Genomic DNA, 15,073 nt, shown 5'->3' on the forward strand with positions numbered 1-15,073 from the left:
TGAGCCTGTATTAGAAAAATACTGGACCTCCAGTTCATGGAAAGTGTTGCTGTGACATATGGATTCATTTCATCATCATATGTCATCATGAGCCTGCCTCTGAGCTTGTACGGAGCGTACAAGAGCGACAAACAAGAAATAGGCTGCCATTAACAAAGTGGCAGGGAGTGTAGTCAAGTAACCAGTGCTTTCAAACACAGCCCAGCGTCAACATATGTTACAATATGATGATTTTATTTTTTAGAAATGCCAAAAATCTTACACAGGGGATCTTTAATATTCAGTTTTTGTCAGTATAAAAAATGATAGGCCTATTCGATTTTTCACTTTTGTTTCTAGGAAGAACAGGCAAGATTAGACAGGGAAGAGAGTGAGAGCCAGGCTGAGTCATTCCAGACCAGGAACTTCCAAATAAGACTCTAAGATTTCAGGAGAAGTGGTTCAGGGACTATCCATGGCTTCATTATTCTCCCAGTGCAAATGGCGTGTTTTGTTTTTATTGCATGGCAGCCTTCAAAAGACAGAGTAGCACGCTTGCAAAAAATATGGATCAAGCCTTTGTGTGAACTGGTTTTAGAAATTGGAAAAGAGAAATCGACAAATTCTCATCCCACCAACTGAGTCAAGCACATAAAGTTGCGATCACAACACACACATACCAAGAAAGAAGTATTGAAACACAGCTATCCACAGCCAGGGAGCAGCAGCAAAGAGAGGCAAGATCATGCCTGCTCAAAATAATTAAGTGAATTAGTTTTCTTGCCCACCAGGGTTTAGCTCTGCGTGGCCATGATGACAATGATTAAGGCAATCTGAGGCAGCTTCTGCAACTCAGATCCGAGGATGATGATGTGCTGAAGAGATGGCTAAGTAAGCCCTCAAGCAATTACACAAGCGCTGAAATTCAAAATGAGATTTTGAATATCATGGCCAACTCCATCGTTAGGAGAATTGCAAATACTGTACAGGGGTTGTCCACACTGCAGTACTCCATTATTATTGATGGAACCCAGGATGTGTCGGGAGTTGAACAAGAGGCCATATGTATCCGTTATGTGGATCATGATCTTGTCCCTCATGAAGACTTTATAGGTCTATATGAGGTGTCTTCAACAACAGGAAAGGACTTGGCTCGAATGGCGACTGATGTCCTCCTGCGGTTGAACTTGCCCTTGTCCTGTCTTCGAGGGCAGACCTATGATGGAGCTGCAAACTCGTCTGGCCAAAGCAAAGGAGTTCAAGCAGTTCTCAGAGAGAAGCAACCTCTTGCTTTGTATGTCCATTGCAGTCCTCACTGTGTCAATCTTGTGACTCAGACAGCCTACGGCTCATCCCCTGTTGTGTCTGATGCACTGAATTTGGTCCATAAACTTGGCACACTCTACTACCAGTCTGGAAAATATAAGACCATTTTTAAAGAGATTGCGCAGTCTGAAGCGGGGAGTTTCAGAACTCTAAAACCCCTCTGCCCTACACGATGGCTTGTGAGGATAGTGGCCATTCAGGCAGTCAAAGGGCAGTATGAAGAGGTATTGCTTAGTCTGGAGGAAATGGCTGCATCTGGCTCCTCTGAGATGTGCACAACCGCAAGAGGACTTCTGGAGCGCTTTCAGAAGGGGCACACTTTGCTCGGTCTTCTTCTTGCCTCTGAAGTCCTCAAAGAACTAGAGTGCCTCAACCGCTCCCTTCAGAGCAAGACTGGAAGTGTCACAGGGATGCTGGCAGCAGTTGATTGCGTGAAAAAAACACTTGAAGTGAAGAGGTCTGATGAAAGCTTCCATCAGAGTTATGCAATGACCTGTGACATGATCAGTGAGATGGGCATTGAGACCATCCAGATGCCTCACATCCGGAGACCTCCTAAGCGCTACACCGGAAATGCAGTGTTCACACCAGCATCCACTGAAGAGCACGATAGAGTAGAATACTTCAGTGTGTTAGATGCTGTTGATGTACAGTTGACCAAGCGCTTTGACCAGAGCAGCTTCGATACTCTTAACAAGTTGGAAAGGGAGCTAGTCTCTGGAAAGGTGGAAGATGATGTTGTCAGTCTTTAACCAGAACTTAATCGCAATTCACTGGAGGTGCAGCTGGCAATGTTTAAGCTTCAATATCCATCCAGCACCATCACTAACGCAGTAAACTCTCTCAAAGCTATGCTGCCAGAAGTCCGTGCTCTACACAAGTAGAGTCTTTGGTTAGACTTCTTGTAGTGCCATGCTCCTCAGCCGAAGCAGAACGAAGTTTCAGTGCCTTAAGAAGGCTTAAGACATGGCTCCGCTCCTCCATGAGTCAACGTCGTTTGAACAAAGTCTGCCACATCCACCAAGACAAACTTGATCAAATTGACATAGAGATTTGCCAACTCTTTATCTCTGCAAATGATAATAGAAGGCATGTTTTTGGGGCCTTCATTTAGTCTAAGAACTAGAAAAGGAAGGCCTTGTTTTGTCTAATCTTTTTTAATCTCGAACCAAAGTTATTAAAAATGTTAACAATCTAGCTGTAGGTAGCAATGTGGAGTACCAAGGGAGGAAGGAGCTATAGCTGTAAGCTTTTATTTTTTATTATCTTTAAATCTTTTAACTGTTACTGCAGTGCCACCATTACATTAGTTGATACAACTGGGCACCTGATAATTGTGTGAGGTTATGAAATTTATTAAATAAAAAACAGCAAAAAGCATCAACCCCCTTAAGTCATTGTTGGTGATTAATTGTGTCACATTCATTTCAATATTTTGTGAGATTTTGGGGTTCTGTGTGTTGGATTTTAAGTTATTTGCTATTTGAAATGTTAGCAAATATGTATTTTTAGCCAAAAACGTATATATCAGGGGCCTGTGCCACAAAGCTATTATGATGTTATCCAGGTAACTTGATGGTTTTGCTCACACACACTCCTCAAACCTATGCCACTTATGAATTCAAGACTATTGCTTTTCATGAAAAGTGGCAGATGGTTGTTATATTGATGCCTTTTGTCATGAAATGTTGCCCTAAATATTTATGTGGAGTGCTTCTCGGTAGCAGTGTTATGTGTGTAAAAATGTGTGTGTAAATAAAGCCACCAAGATAACTGGCTACATAATCTAGCTTTGAGACACAGGCCTTGGGTCCTGGTGATTCTTCATAGTAGTAGAAATGATTGGAAGATGAATGTAGTTTATTGGAGAATGCATAGGGGCCCGGGCACTTTGACTACAGTCCTCTCCACTGTAGTCATTGATTTGATAACACTAAAGAAATTCATTTAACAGAAATTGCACTTGCATGCAAGCATAAAGAGATCCTCAAGGTTAAATAAACAATGAGTGGTTATTATTAAAGATGGCTCTGAATTAGTCATCGAATCAATTTCTGTACTTTTAGCTTTTTAATATCTTCAAATATGTGATCTGGGGCCAACCACTGAAATTACAAAATGGACCCATAATTTTTCTCATGCTAGTATAGCCAGATAAAAGTATCAAACCACCTGTTAAAAGGCACCAGAATACAGGAAATGACATCTAGTCTGTTAAAAATGTTCTGGGGGAGGACCCCCAGACCCCCCCTTACATTGTCCCACCCACATTTTCAATGCTTCCTACACCCATGATTTAACCTACACTTATCACAGGTAAAGCTATCCTTAACTGCAGAGAAAGAGTAACTAAACATATCGCACACAGAGCAGGAGACAGCCCAAGAGGGAGAGAGATGTTGAGAAAGGGGGGATACCGGAGGGCAGAAAACAGCCGTTAGACCTGGTCAATTACTTACGTTTTATCTGGTTGATTAGGTAGAATTAGCCGAATAAACACGGTGCTCACGGATATCAGTCCTCTTCACCTTTCAACTTATTGTAATATGAATGATGGCCTCGTTCCTGTTTAGTTGCTATTAATCTGGATGAAGTGGTCAGCCTCAGCCTAATAATCAATTCAGCTACCATTACCTGATGTGAATATATTGATATTCAAAATAACAATGGGGAGATCATATAGACTGACAGACTATCTTATCAAAGGGAAAACACTGCAGTTAATTGGCTCTGTTAATATTCTGTTGTTTATTATATTCACTTAACAGACTAGCTATATTAATGGTTGAAAATTGTGCAAAATTGAATTAAACGTAAACTGATATGAAAGACCTTATTGGTCTATTTGTTTCCAAATGAAATGATTTGTAACAAATAGAAATGACAATACAAACAATTAACATTTAATTCTGTATTCATTCAGTCAGTCATGCTTTTATTTATTGAAAAGGATAATTAAACACAAAAGTTTGAAATCCCAACAGAAATGCATGTGTCTTAGAAAACAGTTTCGGGGAGGGAGATCAGTCTGCAAAAAGTCTGGAATTTTGATTTGTGGAAAGGGCAAGAACCCTGAACCTATCATTTCTATCACTGCCATGCCCACAATTATTCACCCCCACCCTAAACTTTATCACACGATTGCAATTAATGAATTTTATGAACCTATCATTTCTATCACTGCCATGCCCACAATTATTCATCCCCACCCTAAACTTTATCACACGATTGCAGTTAATGAATTTTATGTCATTATACATTACTGGTAAAAAGTTTTAGAACACCTATATTTTTCCAGTTCTTATTGAAATTTACGCAGTTGTCTCAATGTACTCTGAAATGATTAAAGCATAGAACAAATAAACAATTGGAGATAAACAGAATGATTCCATGATTTCTTTTTTTAACACAATTTAAAGTTACAATCTCGAAGTTTTCCGTTTCGTTCTCTTTGGCGGTACCAATGGCGAAAAGCGGTAATTGCAGGTGTGTTTTTGAACCTCACTTCCCTTAGATCCAACTGGATCCAACCAGTGTCGCCTGTGTGACGTCAGTCAGTTGGCACCTGGGCCACGCCAACTATTACATTTATTATTTACTGAATAAAAAATGGTTGTTATACAAGTAACGTTATGTACGTACTCATTCATTGTCTGACATTAGGTTAACGTAAGCTGTCTTTACACTGCCGAGCCGGGTTAAAATGCTGTAGCAGACCTGGGGTAGAATTAGTGATGATCAATTTCCACAAACGTTCTTTATCCACCTTTTGCTTGGTATGAACATCTTTACACTGCAGAGAAGAATTCGCGGGATTCGCTGTGGTTCGTGCAATTATGTATCTCGTGCACAATAAACAGTCTTTTTCGTGAATGATTGTTGTGTGATATTGAAACAACTGCCTTGTTGTTTCTGGTTTTGCTAGCTAAACTGTTCGAGAATAAAGCTGAGCTGGGTGTTAAATTAGCAATCAGAACAAGAAGAATAAAACAAAAACAAAGGAGATTTCATCAAAAAAGGGCATCAAGGCTGAAGGAACATATGAGGAAGCGTAATAAAATAATAACAATGCTAATCTGCCATATTCATTTAGTTTTCTCCGACTTGACATCTTTACACAGAAATCAGACCCGCTCTGCTCCACCTATACCCCGGCTTTATTCCGATCAATATATTGATGAACTTGATGGCAATGTAAATAACGATAACGTTAAGGCCAGTTCAGATCAATGATTCGCAACGAGACTAAATGGTTTTAGAATGTTGCAGAGAAAATTGCAGTGGTGTGAACTGGTTAGTTGCAGAGCGTCTGAAGCCGTTGCCTGGGGTCTCAAAAGACCCACCTCGTCAAATCGCTAAGTGCAGTTTTAGAACGTTTACAATCAGACGTCTTGGAATTTTGCAGGTTGCATCCAGTCTCTTTGCGAATCATTGATCTGAACTGGCCTTTAGTTAGCTACATTGCAAGGTTGCAGCAAGGTAGCATTGCATTCGATAGACAGTTTGCGAGGTCGGTACCAGTCGGTAGCGTTAGCTAGCGTTTTTTCTAATTGTTAGCTGACATTATATTGTGTTAATTACATTAGCTAGCTAGCTAACGCAACGTTACCTGATATGAGAGATGGATACTGTGCGCAACGTTGTCTAAACTAATGTTGCCTTTCTTGACATGGTCCGGTAGTTAGCGTTAGCTGTGCAAATAGCTATGTAATTTAGTAACGTTACATTGTTATCAAATGTAATACGAAATCTACATCAACAAATAATATGACCTCTCATGTTACACAAAAACTTATTAGGGTTCCATAACCCCCCCCCCCTTTCTCTGTAACGCTAGCAGACACCGGAAAAAATACAGTGCGCCACTCACACACAAGTGAGTTCAAGAGCGAGCCTGTTGCGTTAGCTCCGCCTACCCTCTCTGGCGGACCAACCACTGATGGGTGATGGAAAATGCATCACTAACTATGCGCCGCTTGTGATTTTTTCCCGGGAATGTCGCCACAGACACCCAGTTCTTTAATCATAAATTATTATAATAATAATAATATAAATTAATATAATAATAGGCTCAATCACCATTGTGTTACCTAATTCAGCGATAGATAGTGACTTAACAGACATTTATTTTAATGAAAATCTTCAAGATTATTACTTTAATCTAAATTTTTGACATATCAGAGTAACCACCTTTTGCAGACATAACAGCTGAACACACTTGTGGAATTCTTTCAACAATGAAAATCAAATATTGTTCGGAAAGTTCTTCCCAACACTGTTGCAGAAGTTCCTACAAATGTGTTGTACTTAGGTTGCTTTGCTTTCACCCTTCTGTCCAGTTCATCCCAAACCAGCTCGATGCGATGGGGTTTAAGTCTGGAGACTGCTGGCCATTCCATGATTTGAAGCCTGCCGTCTTGTTCTTTTCTTCTAAGATAGTTCTGACATAGCCTGGAGGTATGTTTTGGGTCATTATCTTGCTGTAGGATGAACCCCTGACCAACCAGGCGCAGACCAGAGGGTACTGCATGGCACTGCAAAATGCTGTGGTAGCCCTTTTGGTTCAGGGTGCCAGTCACTCTGTGCAAGTCACCGACTCTGGATCCAGCAACATCCCCAGACCATCACGCTTCCTCCTCCATGTTCCTCCACAGTCGGTGTCACACACTGAGGCACCATCCTTTCACCTACTCGACGGTGTACAAAAACCCTGTGTGATGAACCGAAGATTTCAAATTTTGATTTATCGGTCCATAAGACCTTCTTCCAGTTTTCAGTAGTCCACTGCCTGGTGCTTCATGGCCCAGGCAAGCCTCTTTTTCTTATTTTGCCATTTTAGCAATGGCTTTCGTACTGCCACTCGACATGTAAAACCTGCAGCTCAAAGTGTTCTCTTCACAGTTAAAACTGAGACTGTCAGGATGCGTGGGGGGGTTCGGACCCAAGTGCAGAGGGAAAAACACAAAACTCCAAAATGGAAGGAGAACAAAAGACTTTACTAACAAGGGGGAAACAAAGGGAACAAAAAGCCTCGCAGGGCGACCTTCAACAACGAAGGAAACTACAAAACGCAGGAACAAAGAAAATGCAGGAAATACAAACACGGGGAAACCAGAACATGGGCAGGAACACTTGGAGCAGGTACATGAAGAGGCTTTGCACAAACAACCAGACATAACCACAAGGATCCAGCACCTGAGTCAAGGGAGAGGGAAACTTAAATAGAACAGACACTGACGAGACACAGGAGGGCACCATGAACAATCAGGCCACAGAGAGGGAAGGGAAAACGAGACAATCAAGAACCAATAATAAGACAATTGAAAACAATCATACAATTAACACAGGGGGAGCAGGACACAAAACAGAAGTGCCGCCATCTGGAGGCCCAACAGGGAAAACGCAGACAGGAACACAGGACCATGACAGAGACTTGCTTACTTCAACCACTCTTAAGCTGTGCTTGAAGCTGTTGTCCTGTGAGCTGCCTATCATGCTGTTGGGTCTCAGAAACTTGTCTTCTGATTCTGTTGTGGCTTTGGGTTTGCATGACCTCTTCCTGTTTGAGTTTCCTCGAGTTTCAAAGTGCCTTTTGATGGTGTAGGATACTGTACTCACTGACACCTTGACTTTCTTCGCAATTTCTCTAAAGGAATGACCTACACTTTTAAGGGTTATAATGGTACGTATGTCTTCCTTTGTTAATAATCTCCATTATGATAGCAATATACTACTTCCTGCAGTGCAATATTTTCCAAATAATGCTTCAGAGTGTAATAACACAGTCTGTTCCAACACTGATTTTATACAGTCAGAGGGTTTGTAAGTAATCAACAAAAGTTGGGATATCTGTAGACATCAAGGTTCAAGGCTTAATTTACTTCCATTGCTGCAAGTTGTTAACCCATTACTTGCTTCCTGAAAGAGGCCTTTTTATAATTCTGAAATGTACATTATTTTTCGATTTTTTTTGTAACCTAAACTTTTTTCCTCTGGCAGTTTACCGCTTACCTTTGTACCATTTTAGGTCATTCACTGGACTGCTTAAATTTCAATAAAACTGGAAAAATGGGGGTGTTCTAAAACTTTTGACCGGTAGTATATGTGTGAAACAGTTCAAACAATTCTTATCAACACATTGGCCATTCAGTTGCTCAATAGCTTGCCAGAGGAGAGAGTTTGACTGAGAACCAAATCCTGCTGCCTATTGTCTGGCGTGGGATTTTTGTGAAATAAAATGGCAGAAACTCTGTTTTTCTTTACTGATTCGATTTTTTGTAATTTCAAAAACACAGTAATAGTTTAGCCCAAGTATTGAGGAAAAATCATGGAAAGAAGAGGGTAGCTATTGCATTTACAGTGTTGGAATCATTTTAATTAAAAAAATCGAATTGCCTTTAGCCTTTCTAGTGTTAAAATATTTGCTATCCAATGTAGTGACCTGTGAATGAAGTTATGTTTATTGTTCTTCAGCAGTGCAACAGGAGGCATTTATTTCATTGACAACAGACCATTTAATTTCGAACAAGATTTGGCTATCTTGCGTGAAATTAAGATTAAATCACATTAAGATTTAAGACACCTCTGTCAGAATAACCATTGAATACAAAATCTAACAACTAATTTTTATTTAAAATATTGTGGTGTCCGGTTTCACTTTAGCTCATTTGTTGCTGCCGTTTCTTGTCTGCACACATTTTTGCCGTTCTCCCTCAAAGATCCCTCGAAGAACCAAATTTCTACGCATCAACATATTTAAAAAATGATAATTTCAGTAATATATTTTATTTTAATATATAAACAATATTTCAATAATTGTTTATTTCCCCTATTCGATAAAGGAGGATCTAGATGCTGACTGGAGAGACACGACTACTGCCATTTTATCTTATTTTGATCTTTATTGCAGACATAGGGGAGAGTCCGTAGAATGTAACAGTTTTTGGATTTTGTTCAATTACTCAGAAAATATTTAGTGTAGCACTATGACATTACATTACATTACAGGCATTTGGCAGACGCTCTTATCCAGAGCGACGTACAACAAAGTGTGTAACCATAACCAGGAACAAGTATGTCGAAAACCCTAGAGAGAAGTACCGGTCCAAGTGCAGGGAACAACCGCGTAGTTCAACTTGGACCCTGAAGGTTAAACTGATTAACACTAACACAAACGAGAACAGCAACAACGCAGTCTGTGCAAAAATACAAGCAGTAGTTAAGACAGGTGCATTAACTAAGTCACCTATGAAATTTTACTTCAAACGGCTATGATATAAAAAAATTTTCTACCATTACTGTAAATTACTGAACATCAAAACTTATAGCCTGTACTGTTATAAGTTCTATAAAATGACATGAGGACAATGTAGTGACCTGTGAATGAAGTTATGTTCATTGTTCTACAGCATTGCAAAAGGAGGCATTTATCTCATTGACAACAAACCATGTCATTTCGAACAAGATTGGGCTATCTTGCATGAAATAAATGAAAAGTTAAATTACACTGAACAAAAATAGAAATGCAACACTTATCAATTTCGAAGATTTTATTGAGTTGTAAGGTAATAAAGGTAAATCAGTCAACTGAAATAAATTCAGTAAGCACTTATCTATTGATTTCATGTGATTGGGGATACAGATATGCATTTGTTAGTCACAGATTCCCCAAAAAAGAAGATACCATGAAATGAACAGAATACCGATCAGTATCTTGTTTAGTTTATTTGTTTATTTGCACACAGTAAAAGAAAAAAAACAAAAAACGAAACAAAATACAACAAATAAAAAACCAGCATTTGCCTCATGCAACGCATCACATCTCCTTCGCATTGAATTGATCAAATTGTTGATTGTGGAACATTGTCCCACTCCTCTTCAATAGCTGTACGAAGTTGTTGGATATTGATGGGAACTGGAACACGCTGTCGTATGCGCCGGTCCAGAGCATCCCAAACAGGCTCAATGGGTGACATGGCTGGTGAGTATGCAGGCCATGGAAGAACTGGAACATTTTTAGCTTTGAGGAATTGTGTACAGCTCCTTGCAACATGGGGCAAGGATCTGTACATGGGGCATGGAGCATTGTCATGCTGAAACATGAGGTGATGGCGGTGGATGAATGGCACAGCAATGGGTCTCAGGATCTCATCACGATATCTCTGTGCATTCAAATTGCCATGGATAAAATGCACTTGAGTTCTCTGCCCATAGGATATGCCTGCCCATACCAACACCCCACCACCACGAGCCACTCTGCTCACAACGTTGACATCAGCAAACCGCTCACCCACCCGACGTCGTACGCGCTGCCTGCCATCTGCCCTGTACAGCTGAAACTGTGATTCACCAATGAAAAGGACCGTTCTCCAGCGTGCCTGTGGCCATCGAAGTTGAGCTCTAGCTCTAAACCCTCACGTTGATTGTGACGCCCAACTACAGACAAATCAAGACCCCGTTGAGGACGTCGAGCATGCAGATGAGCTTCCCTTTCTCTGGTTGTGTAAACCAACTCTTTCATCAGCTGTCTGTGTGGCTGGCCTCCGACGATGCCCGCAGGTGAAGAAGTCGGATGTGGCGGTCCTGGGCTGGCGTGGTTACACGTGGTCTGCGCTTGTGAGGCCTGTTGGATGAACTTCCAAAATCTCTGAAACGACGCTGGAGGTGGCTTATGGTGGAGAAATGAACACCCATTACTCTGGCAACAGCCCTACAGGACATTCCTGCAGTCAGCATGCCAATTGCATGATCTCTTAACTCTTTAGGCATCTGTGACATGGTGTTGAACAACAAAAAACGCAGCATTTTAGGGTGGCCTTTTATTGACCCCATCATACTGACCTAAGCAAAATGAATTTCCCTTGTGGACAATAAAGAAATTTGTGGGCAAAATTTGAAAGAAATAAGATCTTTGTGCACATAGAACAAATTTTTTAGGTATTATTTAAACCCATAAAAAATGGCTGTAAAAAATAAAAGTGTTGCGTTTTGTTCAGTGTAATTTAGCCATAGCTCATTTATACATTAAAAACAAACACAAAACCAAATAGCAAAAGCAAATGGCCTACTATACAGACTAATCTTGTGTGTGCTTATTATAAATGCATATGATATTTTTTTCCATTAATCATTTGGTAGAGGACTGAATTGCATGTGTACAATTCTAAAATGGCACAAAAAGTTATTGCCCATCTTACATTTATGATGCATTACATGTATACCGTCTCTCACCTATATCCTAAGTTGTCTATGACCATGAAATGCACTTTTTGTACGTCGCTTTGGATAAAAGCGTCTGCCAAATAAATGTAATGTAATGATACTAACATGTTTGACATTAGCCTATAGACAGTGCTCGAGACTAGCTGACTATTTTTTTCACGGTCTGACCACAAAGTTCCATGAATAAGCATTTATAAATGTAAATTTCACCTAAATACACACAAAAATGTTATGGGCAACATGAATAGCCTGTCTCTATTTACAACGTCACTAAAATGTATTTTCCTCTCTTTTTGTGTTAAAATAAGAGCAGCGGTAATTTTTGCCGCAAGCTGCTGGTTTAGTTTGTGAGTCCCGCGGTTGACATGTTTAGTTTAGTTTAGTTTATTAGGATCGCCATTAACTCTTACAAATGGTAACAGCTACTCTTCCTGGGGTCCACATAGAACAGTATACAGACAAACACACACAAAGCAAAATACATGTTAACAGTCAGATATGGATTTGAGTGCTCACATTTGTACCTGGTGGTGGTTGTGCAAGCAACAAATAGCTCTTGTGGAAAAACAAAGAAAATATATGCAAATTTGCTCCTGCCGGGAAGATCTCTCAGGGTGGCAGTGCCAAATGTAAACCGCTGTAGTAAAACCAATTTAGTCCTGTGCTAGCATCTAGTTTTAGCATTGCAGTAAATATAACCTGTTTTAATTGTAACTATAATAACACCTGCATTTAGCATGCCAATAAGAACACCCGTCCATTGATTAATGCTCGGACTCTTAGGGCTGCTGAAGACACACAATCTGTCGATCCAGGACTGTGAGAGTCTGCAGGCCGTGTTCAACAAGGAGAGCTGCGCCAACGTACTGAGGGCACAGCCCAGGTCTGTGTACACTCTCACTGTCCGTATATTGTTTCATCCCATCTTTCTTTCTACCTCCCTATAAGTCTTTCCATCTCTCTCCATCTTCTGTATATCTGTCCATCTCTCTATCTGTATGCATATCTGTCCATCTCTCTCCATTGGTCTATATTTCTACCTGTGTGTCTGTATATTGGTCCATTTCTGTCTCTAACCATCTATGTATCAGTCCATTTCTTTCTGTCTAATATCTCCTTCTCTATCTGCTATTCCCTCTCGTAGTTAATCCCTCCCTTCCTCCCTCTTTCTTTCATTCTTTCTTCTTCTCACTCACTCTCTCTGTTGGTGTAGTGTCAGCACTCATTTTAACCCCCCTCTCTCTCTGTCTTCCTCACTCCTTCGCCAGGCTCCTAGTAGAAACAGTGCTGCACTTTCCCACCTCTGTGGAAGAAGTGAGTGTGTCGGTGAGCAGTGAAAGAGTGTGCTTCAGGAACCATGTGGAGGAAGAGGCAGGTGAGTGGCCACGCCTGCTGGCAGCAGTTTGGGACTGCTGATGATACCCTGTGTGGGATTAGCAGCTCACTTATTTCAACCAATCATTGTGTTGTGTTCGGAGAGGGAAAACTTCTGGTTTAAATCCCCCTATATTCTATTTTCTTTGGCATCTTGGCTAATTTTAAAGGACATGCAGGATACAGATAGGCATTGCATGCCACACAATAAAAACATTTATAGAAAAAAGTAGATAATATATTCATTCAGCATATCATAAGTTCCCTGCTAATATTTTATAGGGCAAAACTCCCATGAATGGAATAATATGAAATGAAGTCACAAATAGTATGCATTTAACTTTTTATAATATATTTGCTTGCTGCTCTCAGGGCATTTCTGTAAAAATGTCACCATCTTTCTATTCCCTAGAGCAGAGTAAGGCTGTGCTGACGGAGCTCAGTCTCAGTGCTAAGGAGTTTGAGCAGTTTACAGTGGGCTGCCCCGGCCGCGTCACCTTCTGTCTCAAAGAGATGAGGGTGAGAGAGCTTGTGGGGGGAAGGGATAAATGAAGAAGGAAGTGAATAAGGAAGGCAGACTGGTCTTACCCTGTTCACCAAAATAATCATAATAAACCAGCCAGATGGCACAATATTCATGATGTGCACGAGTTGTCAGTTCATGTTCTATTTTTTTTTGTACATTTTTTACTGCATAACATCCACCTGTCTGGGAAATGTCTTTCTCATCCATTCTCTCTCTCAGGGATTGCTGATGTTTGCAGAGTCCTCTGGTCTCCCCGTGTCTTTGCACTTTGATGAACCAGGCAGGTCAGTTACCCCAGAGCACCCCGCTGTGCTGTCATTCTCACACTGTGTGCGTGTGTGTGTGTGTGTGTGTGTGTGTGAGAGTGTGTCTGAAATGTGTCTTTGTTTACATGTGTGTGCATGTGCGTGTGTCAGCTTGTTTGTGTATTTGTGTGCCACTGTGTTGTAGCCATTCAAAATGGGAAAATTCTAAATAGTGAATATGCTTAAAATAATATTGAGAGGTTTCTGTTGTTTTTTTGGTTTTTAACGTTGACAGGCCAGTGATTCTGAGTTTGACAGAGAGTGTCCTGGAGGTCAACTTTGTATTGGCTACATTGTCCGAGGATTCTCACCTGTGTAACCATTTCAACAACAGCACTGAATGGTATGTAGACATGGGAACAAGAACACTGAACTGTAGGCAACCATGGGAACAAGAGCACTGACTCTTAAGTGGCCATAACAACAACTGTACTACCCATCCCTGACTGGCTAAGTAATATGACTGGAATACAGCTTAATACTGAGCTTAACACTGCTTTCACTTCCACTGGTCCCTATCAAATCAAAATATTTCAGAAATATGTATCTCAATGGAAGATGTTTGACTTTTGAGAGTGATGGTGACATTCTCTGTAACTGTGCTAACATTGCAGGGAGGGATGAGGTACTCTAGGATGTACAGCGCACACACACACACACTCCCTCCATGGTGTGACTGAGCTGCTCATGCAGTGTCCCCTGCTCACAGCCTGTGTCCCACTCGTCCGCTTTGACTTAGCCACCAAAACCCCGCCCTTCTTCCGGATGACTTCATGAATGATGACATCGACTCCTACCTCATCGCCATGGAGACCAGCGAGCTGGCCTCCGGGGGTTCTGGCTGCCCCCCGACCCTGCCACGCAAGGCCAGCATGGGGCAGCTCAGGGCCAGAGCGTCCAGTGAGGGAGAGGAGGAGGAGGAGGAGGAAGAGGAAGAGATGCGCAGGCCGCCTAATGAAAAGGTACGTGCTGTGGTTTGCATGTCATGTGGCCACCACGCAACAGGGAGCACAGCAACCCTCCATAACCATGGTAATATCAGGGCAGTTAAGCCTTCCTGCTTCTTCCAGAAAGATATGGCTAACTTGCACTGTTCCTGGAGTGTGGATGGGCCCCATGGCCTGGGATCAATTTGGACTGTGCCAACTGTGAAGGTCTGTCTCTGTCTCCTACGCACCAGCTGCACCAATTGGGTGCTGCAGACCTGCAATGACTGTGCAGTAGTTGCTGGCAGAATGCATTTCAGAGGGGAACACTCACTTACCCTTCCTCTTAAAAATTCAGTCAGGAGACTGGTCTACAAATCCAACTGGCCATTCCAAATTCTAAAAGTCTTCTTGGA

At 41.2% G+C, this 15,073-nt stretch overlaps 1 protein-coding gene across 6 annotated transcripts in view; it reads left to right on the forward strand.

Moving 5' to 3' along the window:
- The window catches only part of rad9a (RAD9 checkpoint clamp component A), an 87,197-nt gene that overhangs the window by 71,460 nt on the left and 664 nt on the right, over positions 1-15,073 (forward strand). For 5 of the 6 annotated variants that reach the window (XM_035427599.1, XM_035427600.1, XM_035427601.1 and 2 more), the window contains 6 exons: positions 12,310-12,409; positions 12,795-12,901; positions 13,313-13,419; positions 13,646-13,710; positions 13,967-14,074; positions 14,471-14,693. In XM_035427599.1, the coding sequence (XP_035283490.1) occupies positions 12,310-12,409; positions 12,795-12,901; positions 13,313-13,419; positions 13,646-13,710; positions 13,967-14,074; positions 14,471-14,693 (710 nt within the window). Of the gene's footprint in view, positions 1-339; positions 2,374-12,309; positions 12,410-12,794; positions 12,902-13,312; positions 13,420-13,645; positions 13,711-13,966; positions 14,075-14,470; positions 14,694-15,073 lie in introns of those variants that run through there. The other variant, XM_035427602.1, reaches the window with a different exon arrangement.

Source organism: Anguilla anguilla, chromosome 7 (assembly GCF_013347855.1).
Source record: "Anguilla anguilla isolate fAngAng1 chromosome 7, fAngAng1.pri, whole genome shotgun sequence".
Classification (NCBI taxonomy): Eukaryota; Metazoa; Chordata; class Actinopteri; order Anguilliformes; family Anguillidae; genus Anguilla; species Anguilla anguilla.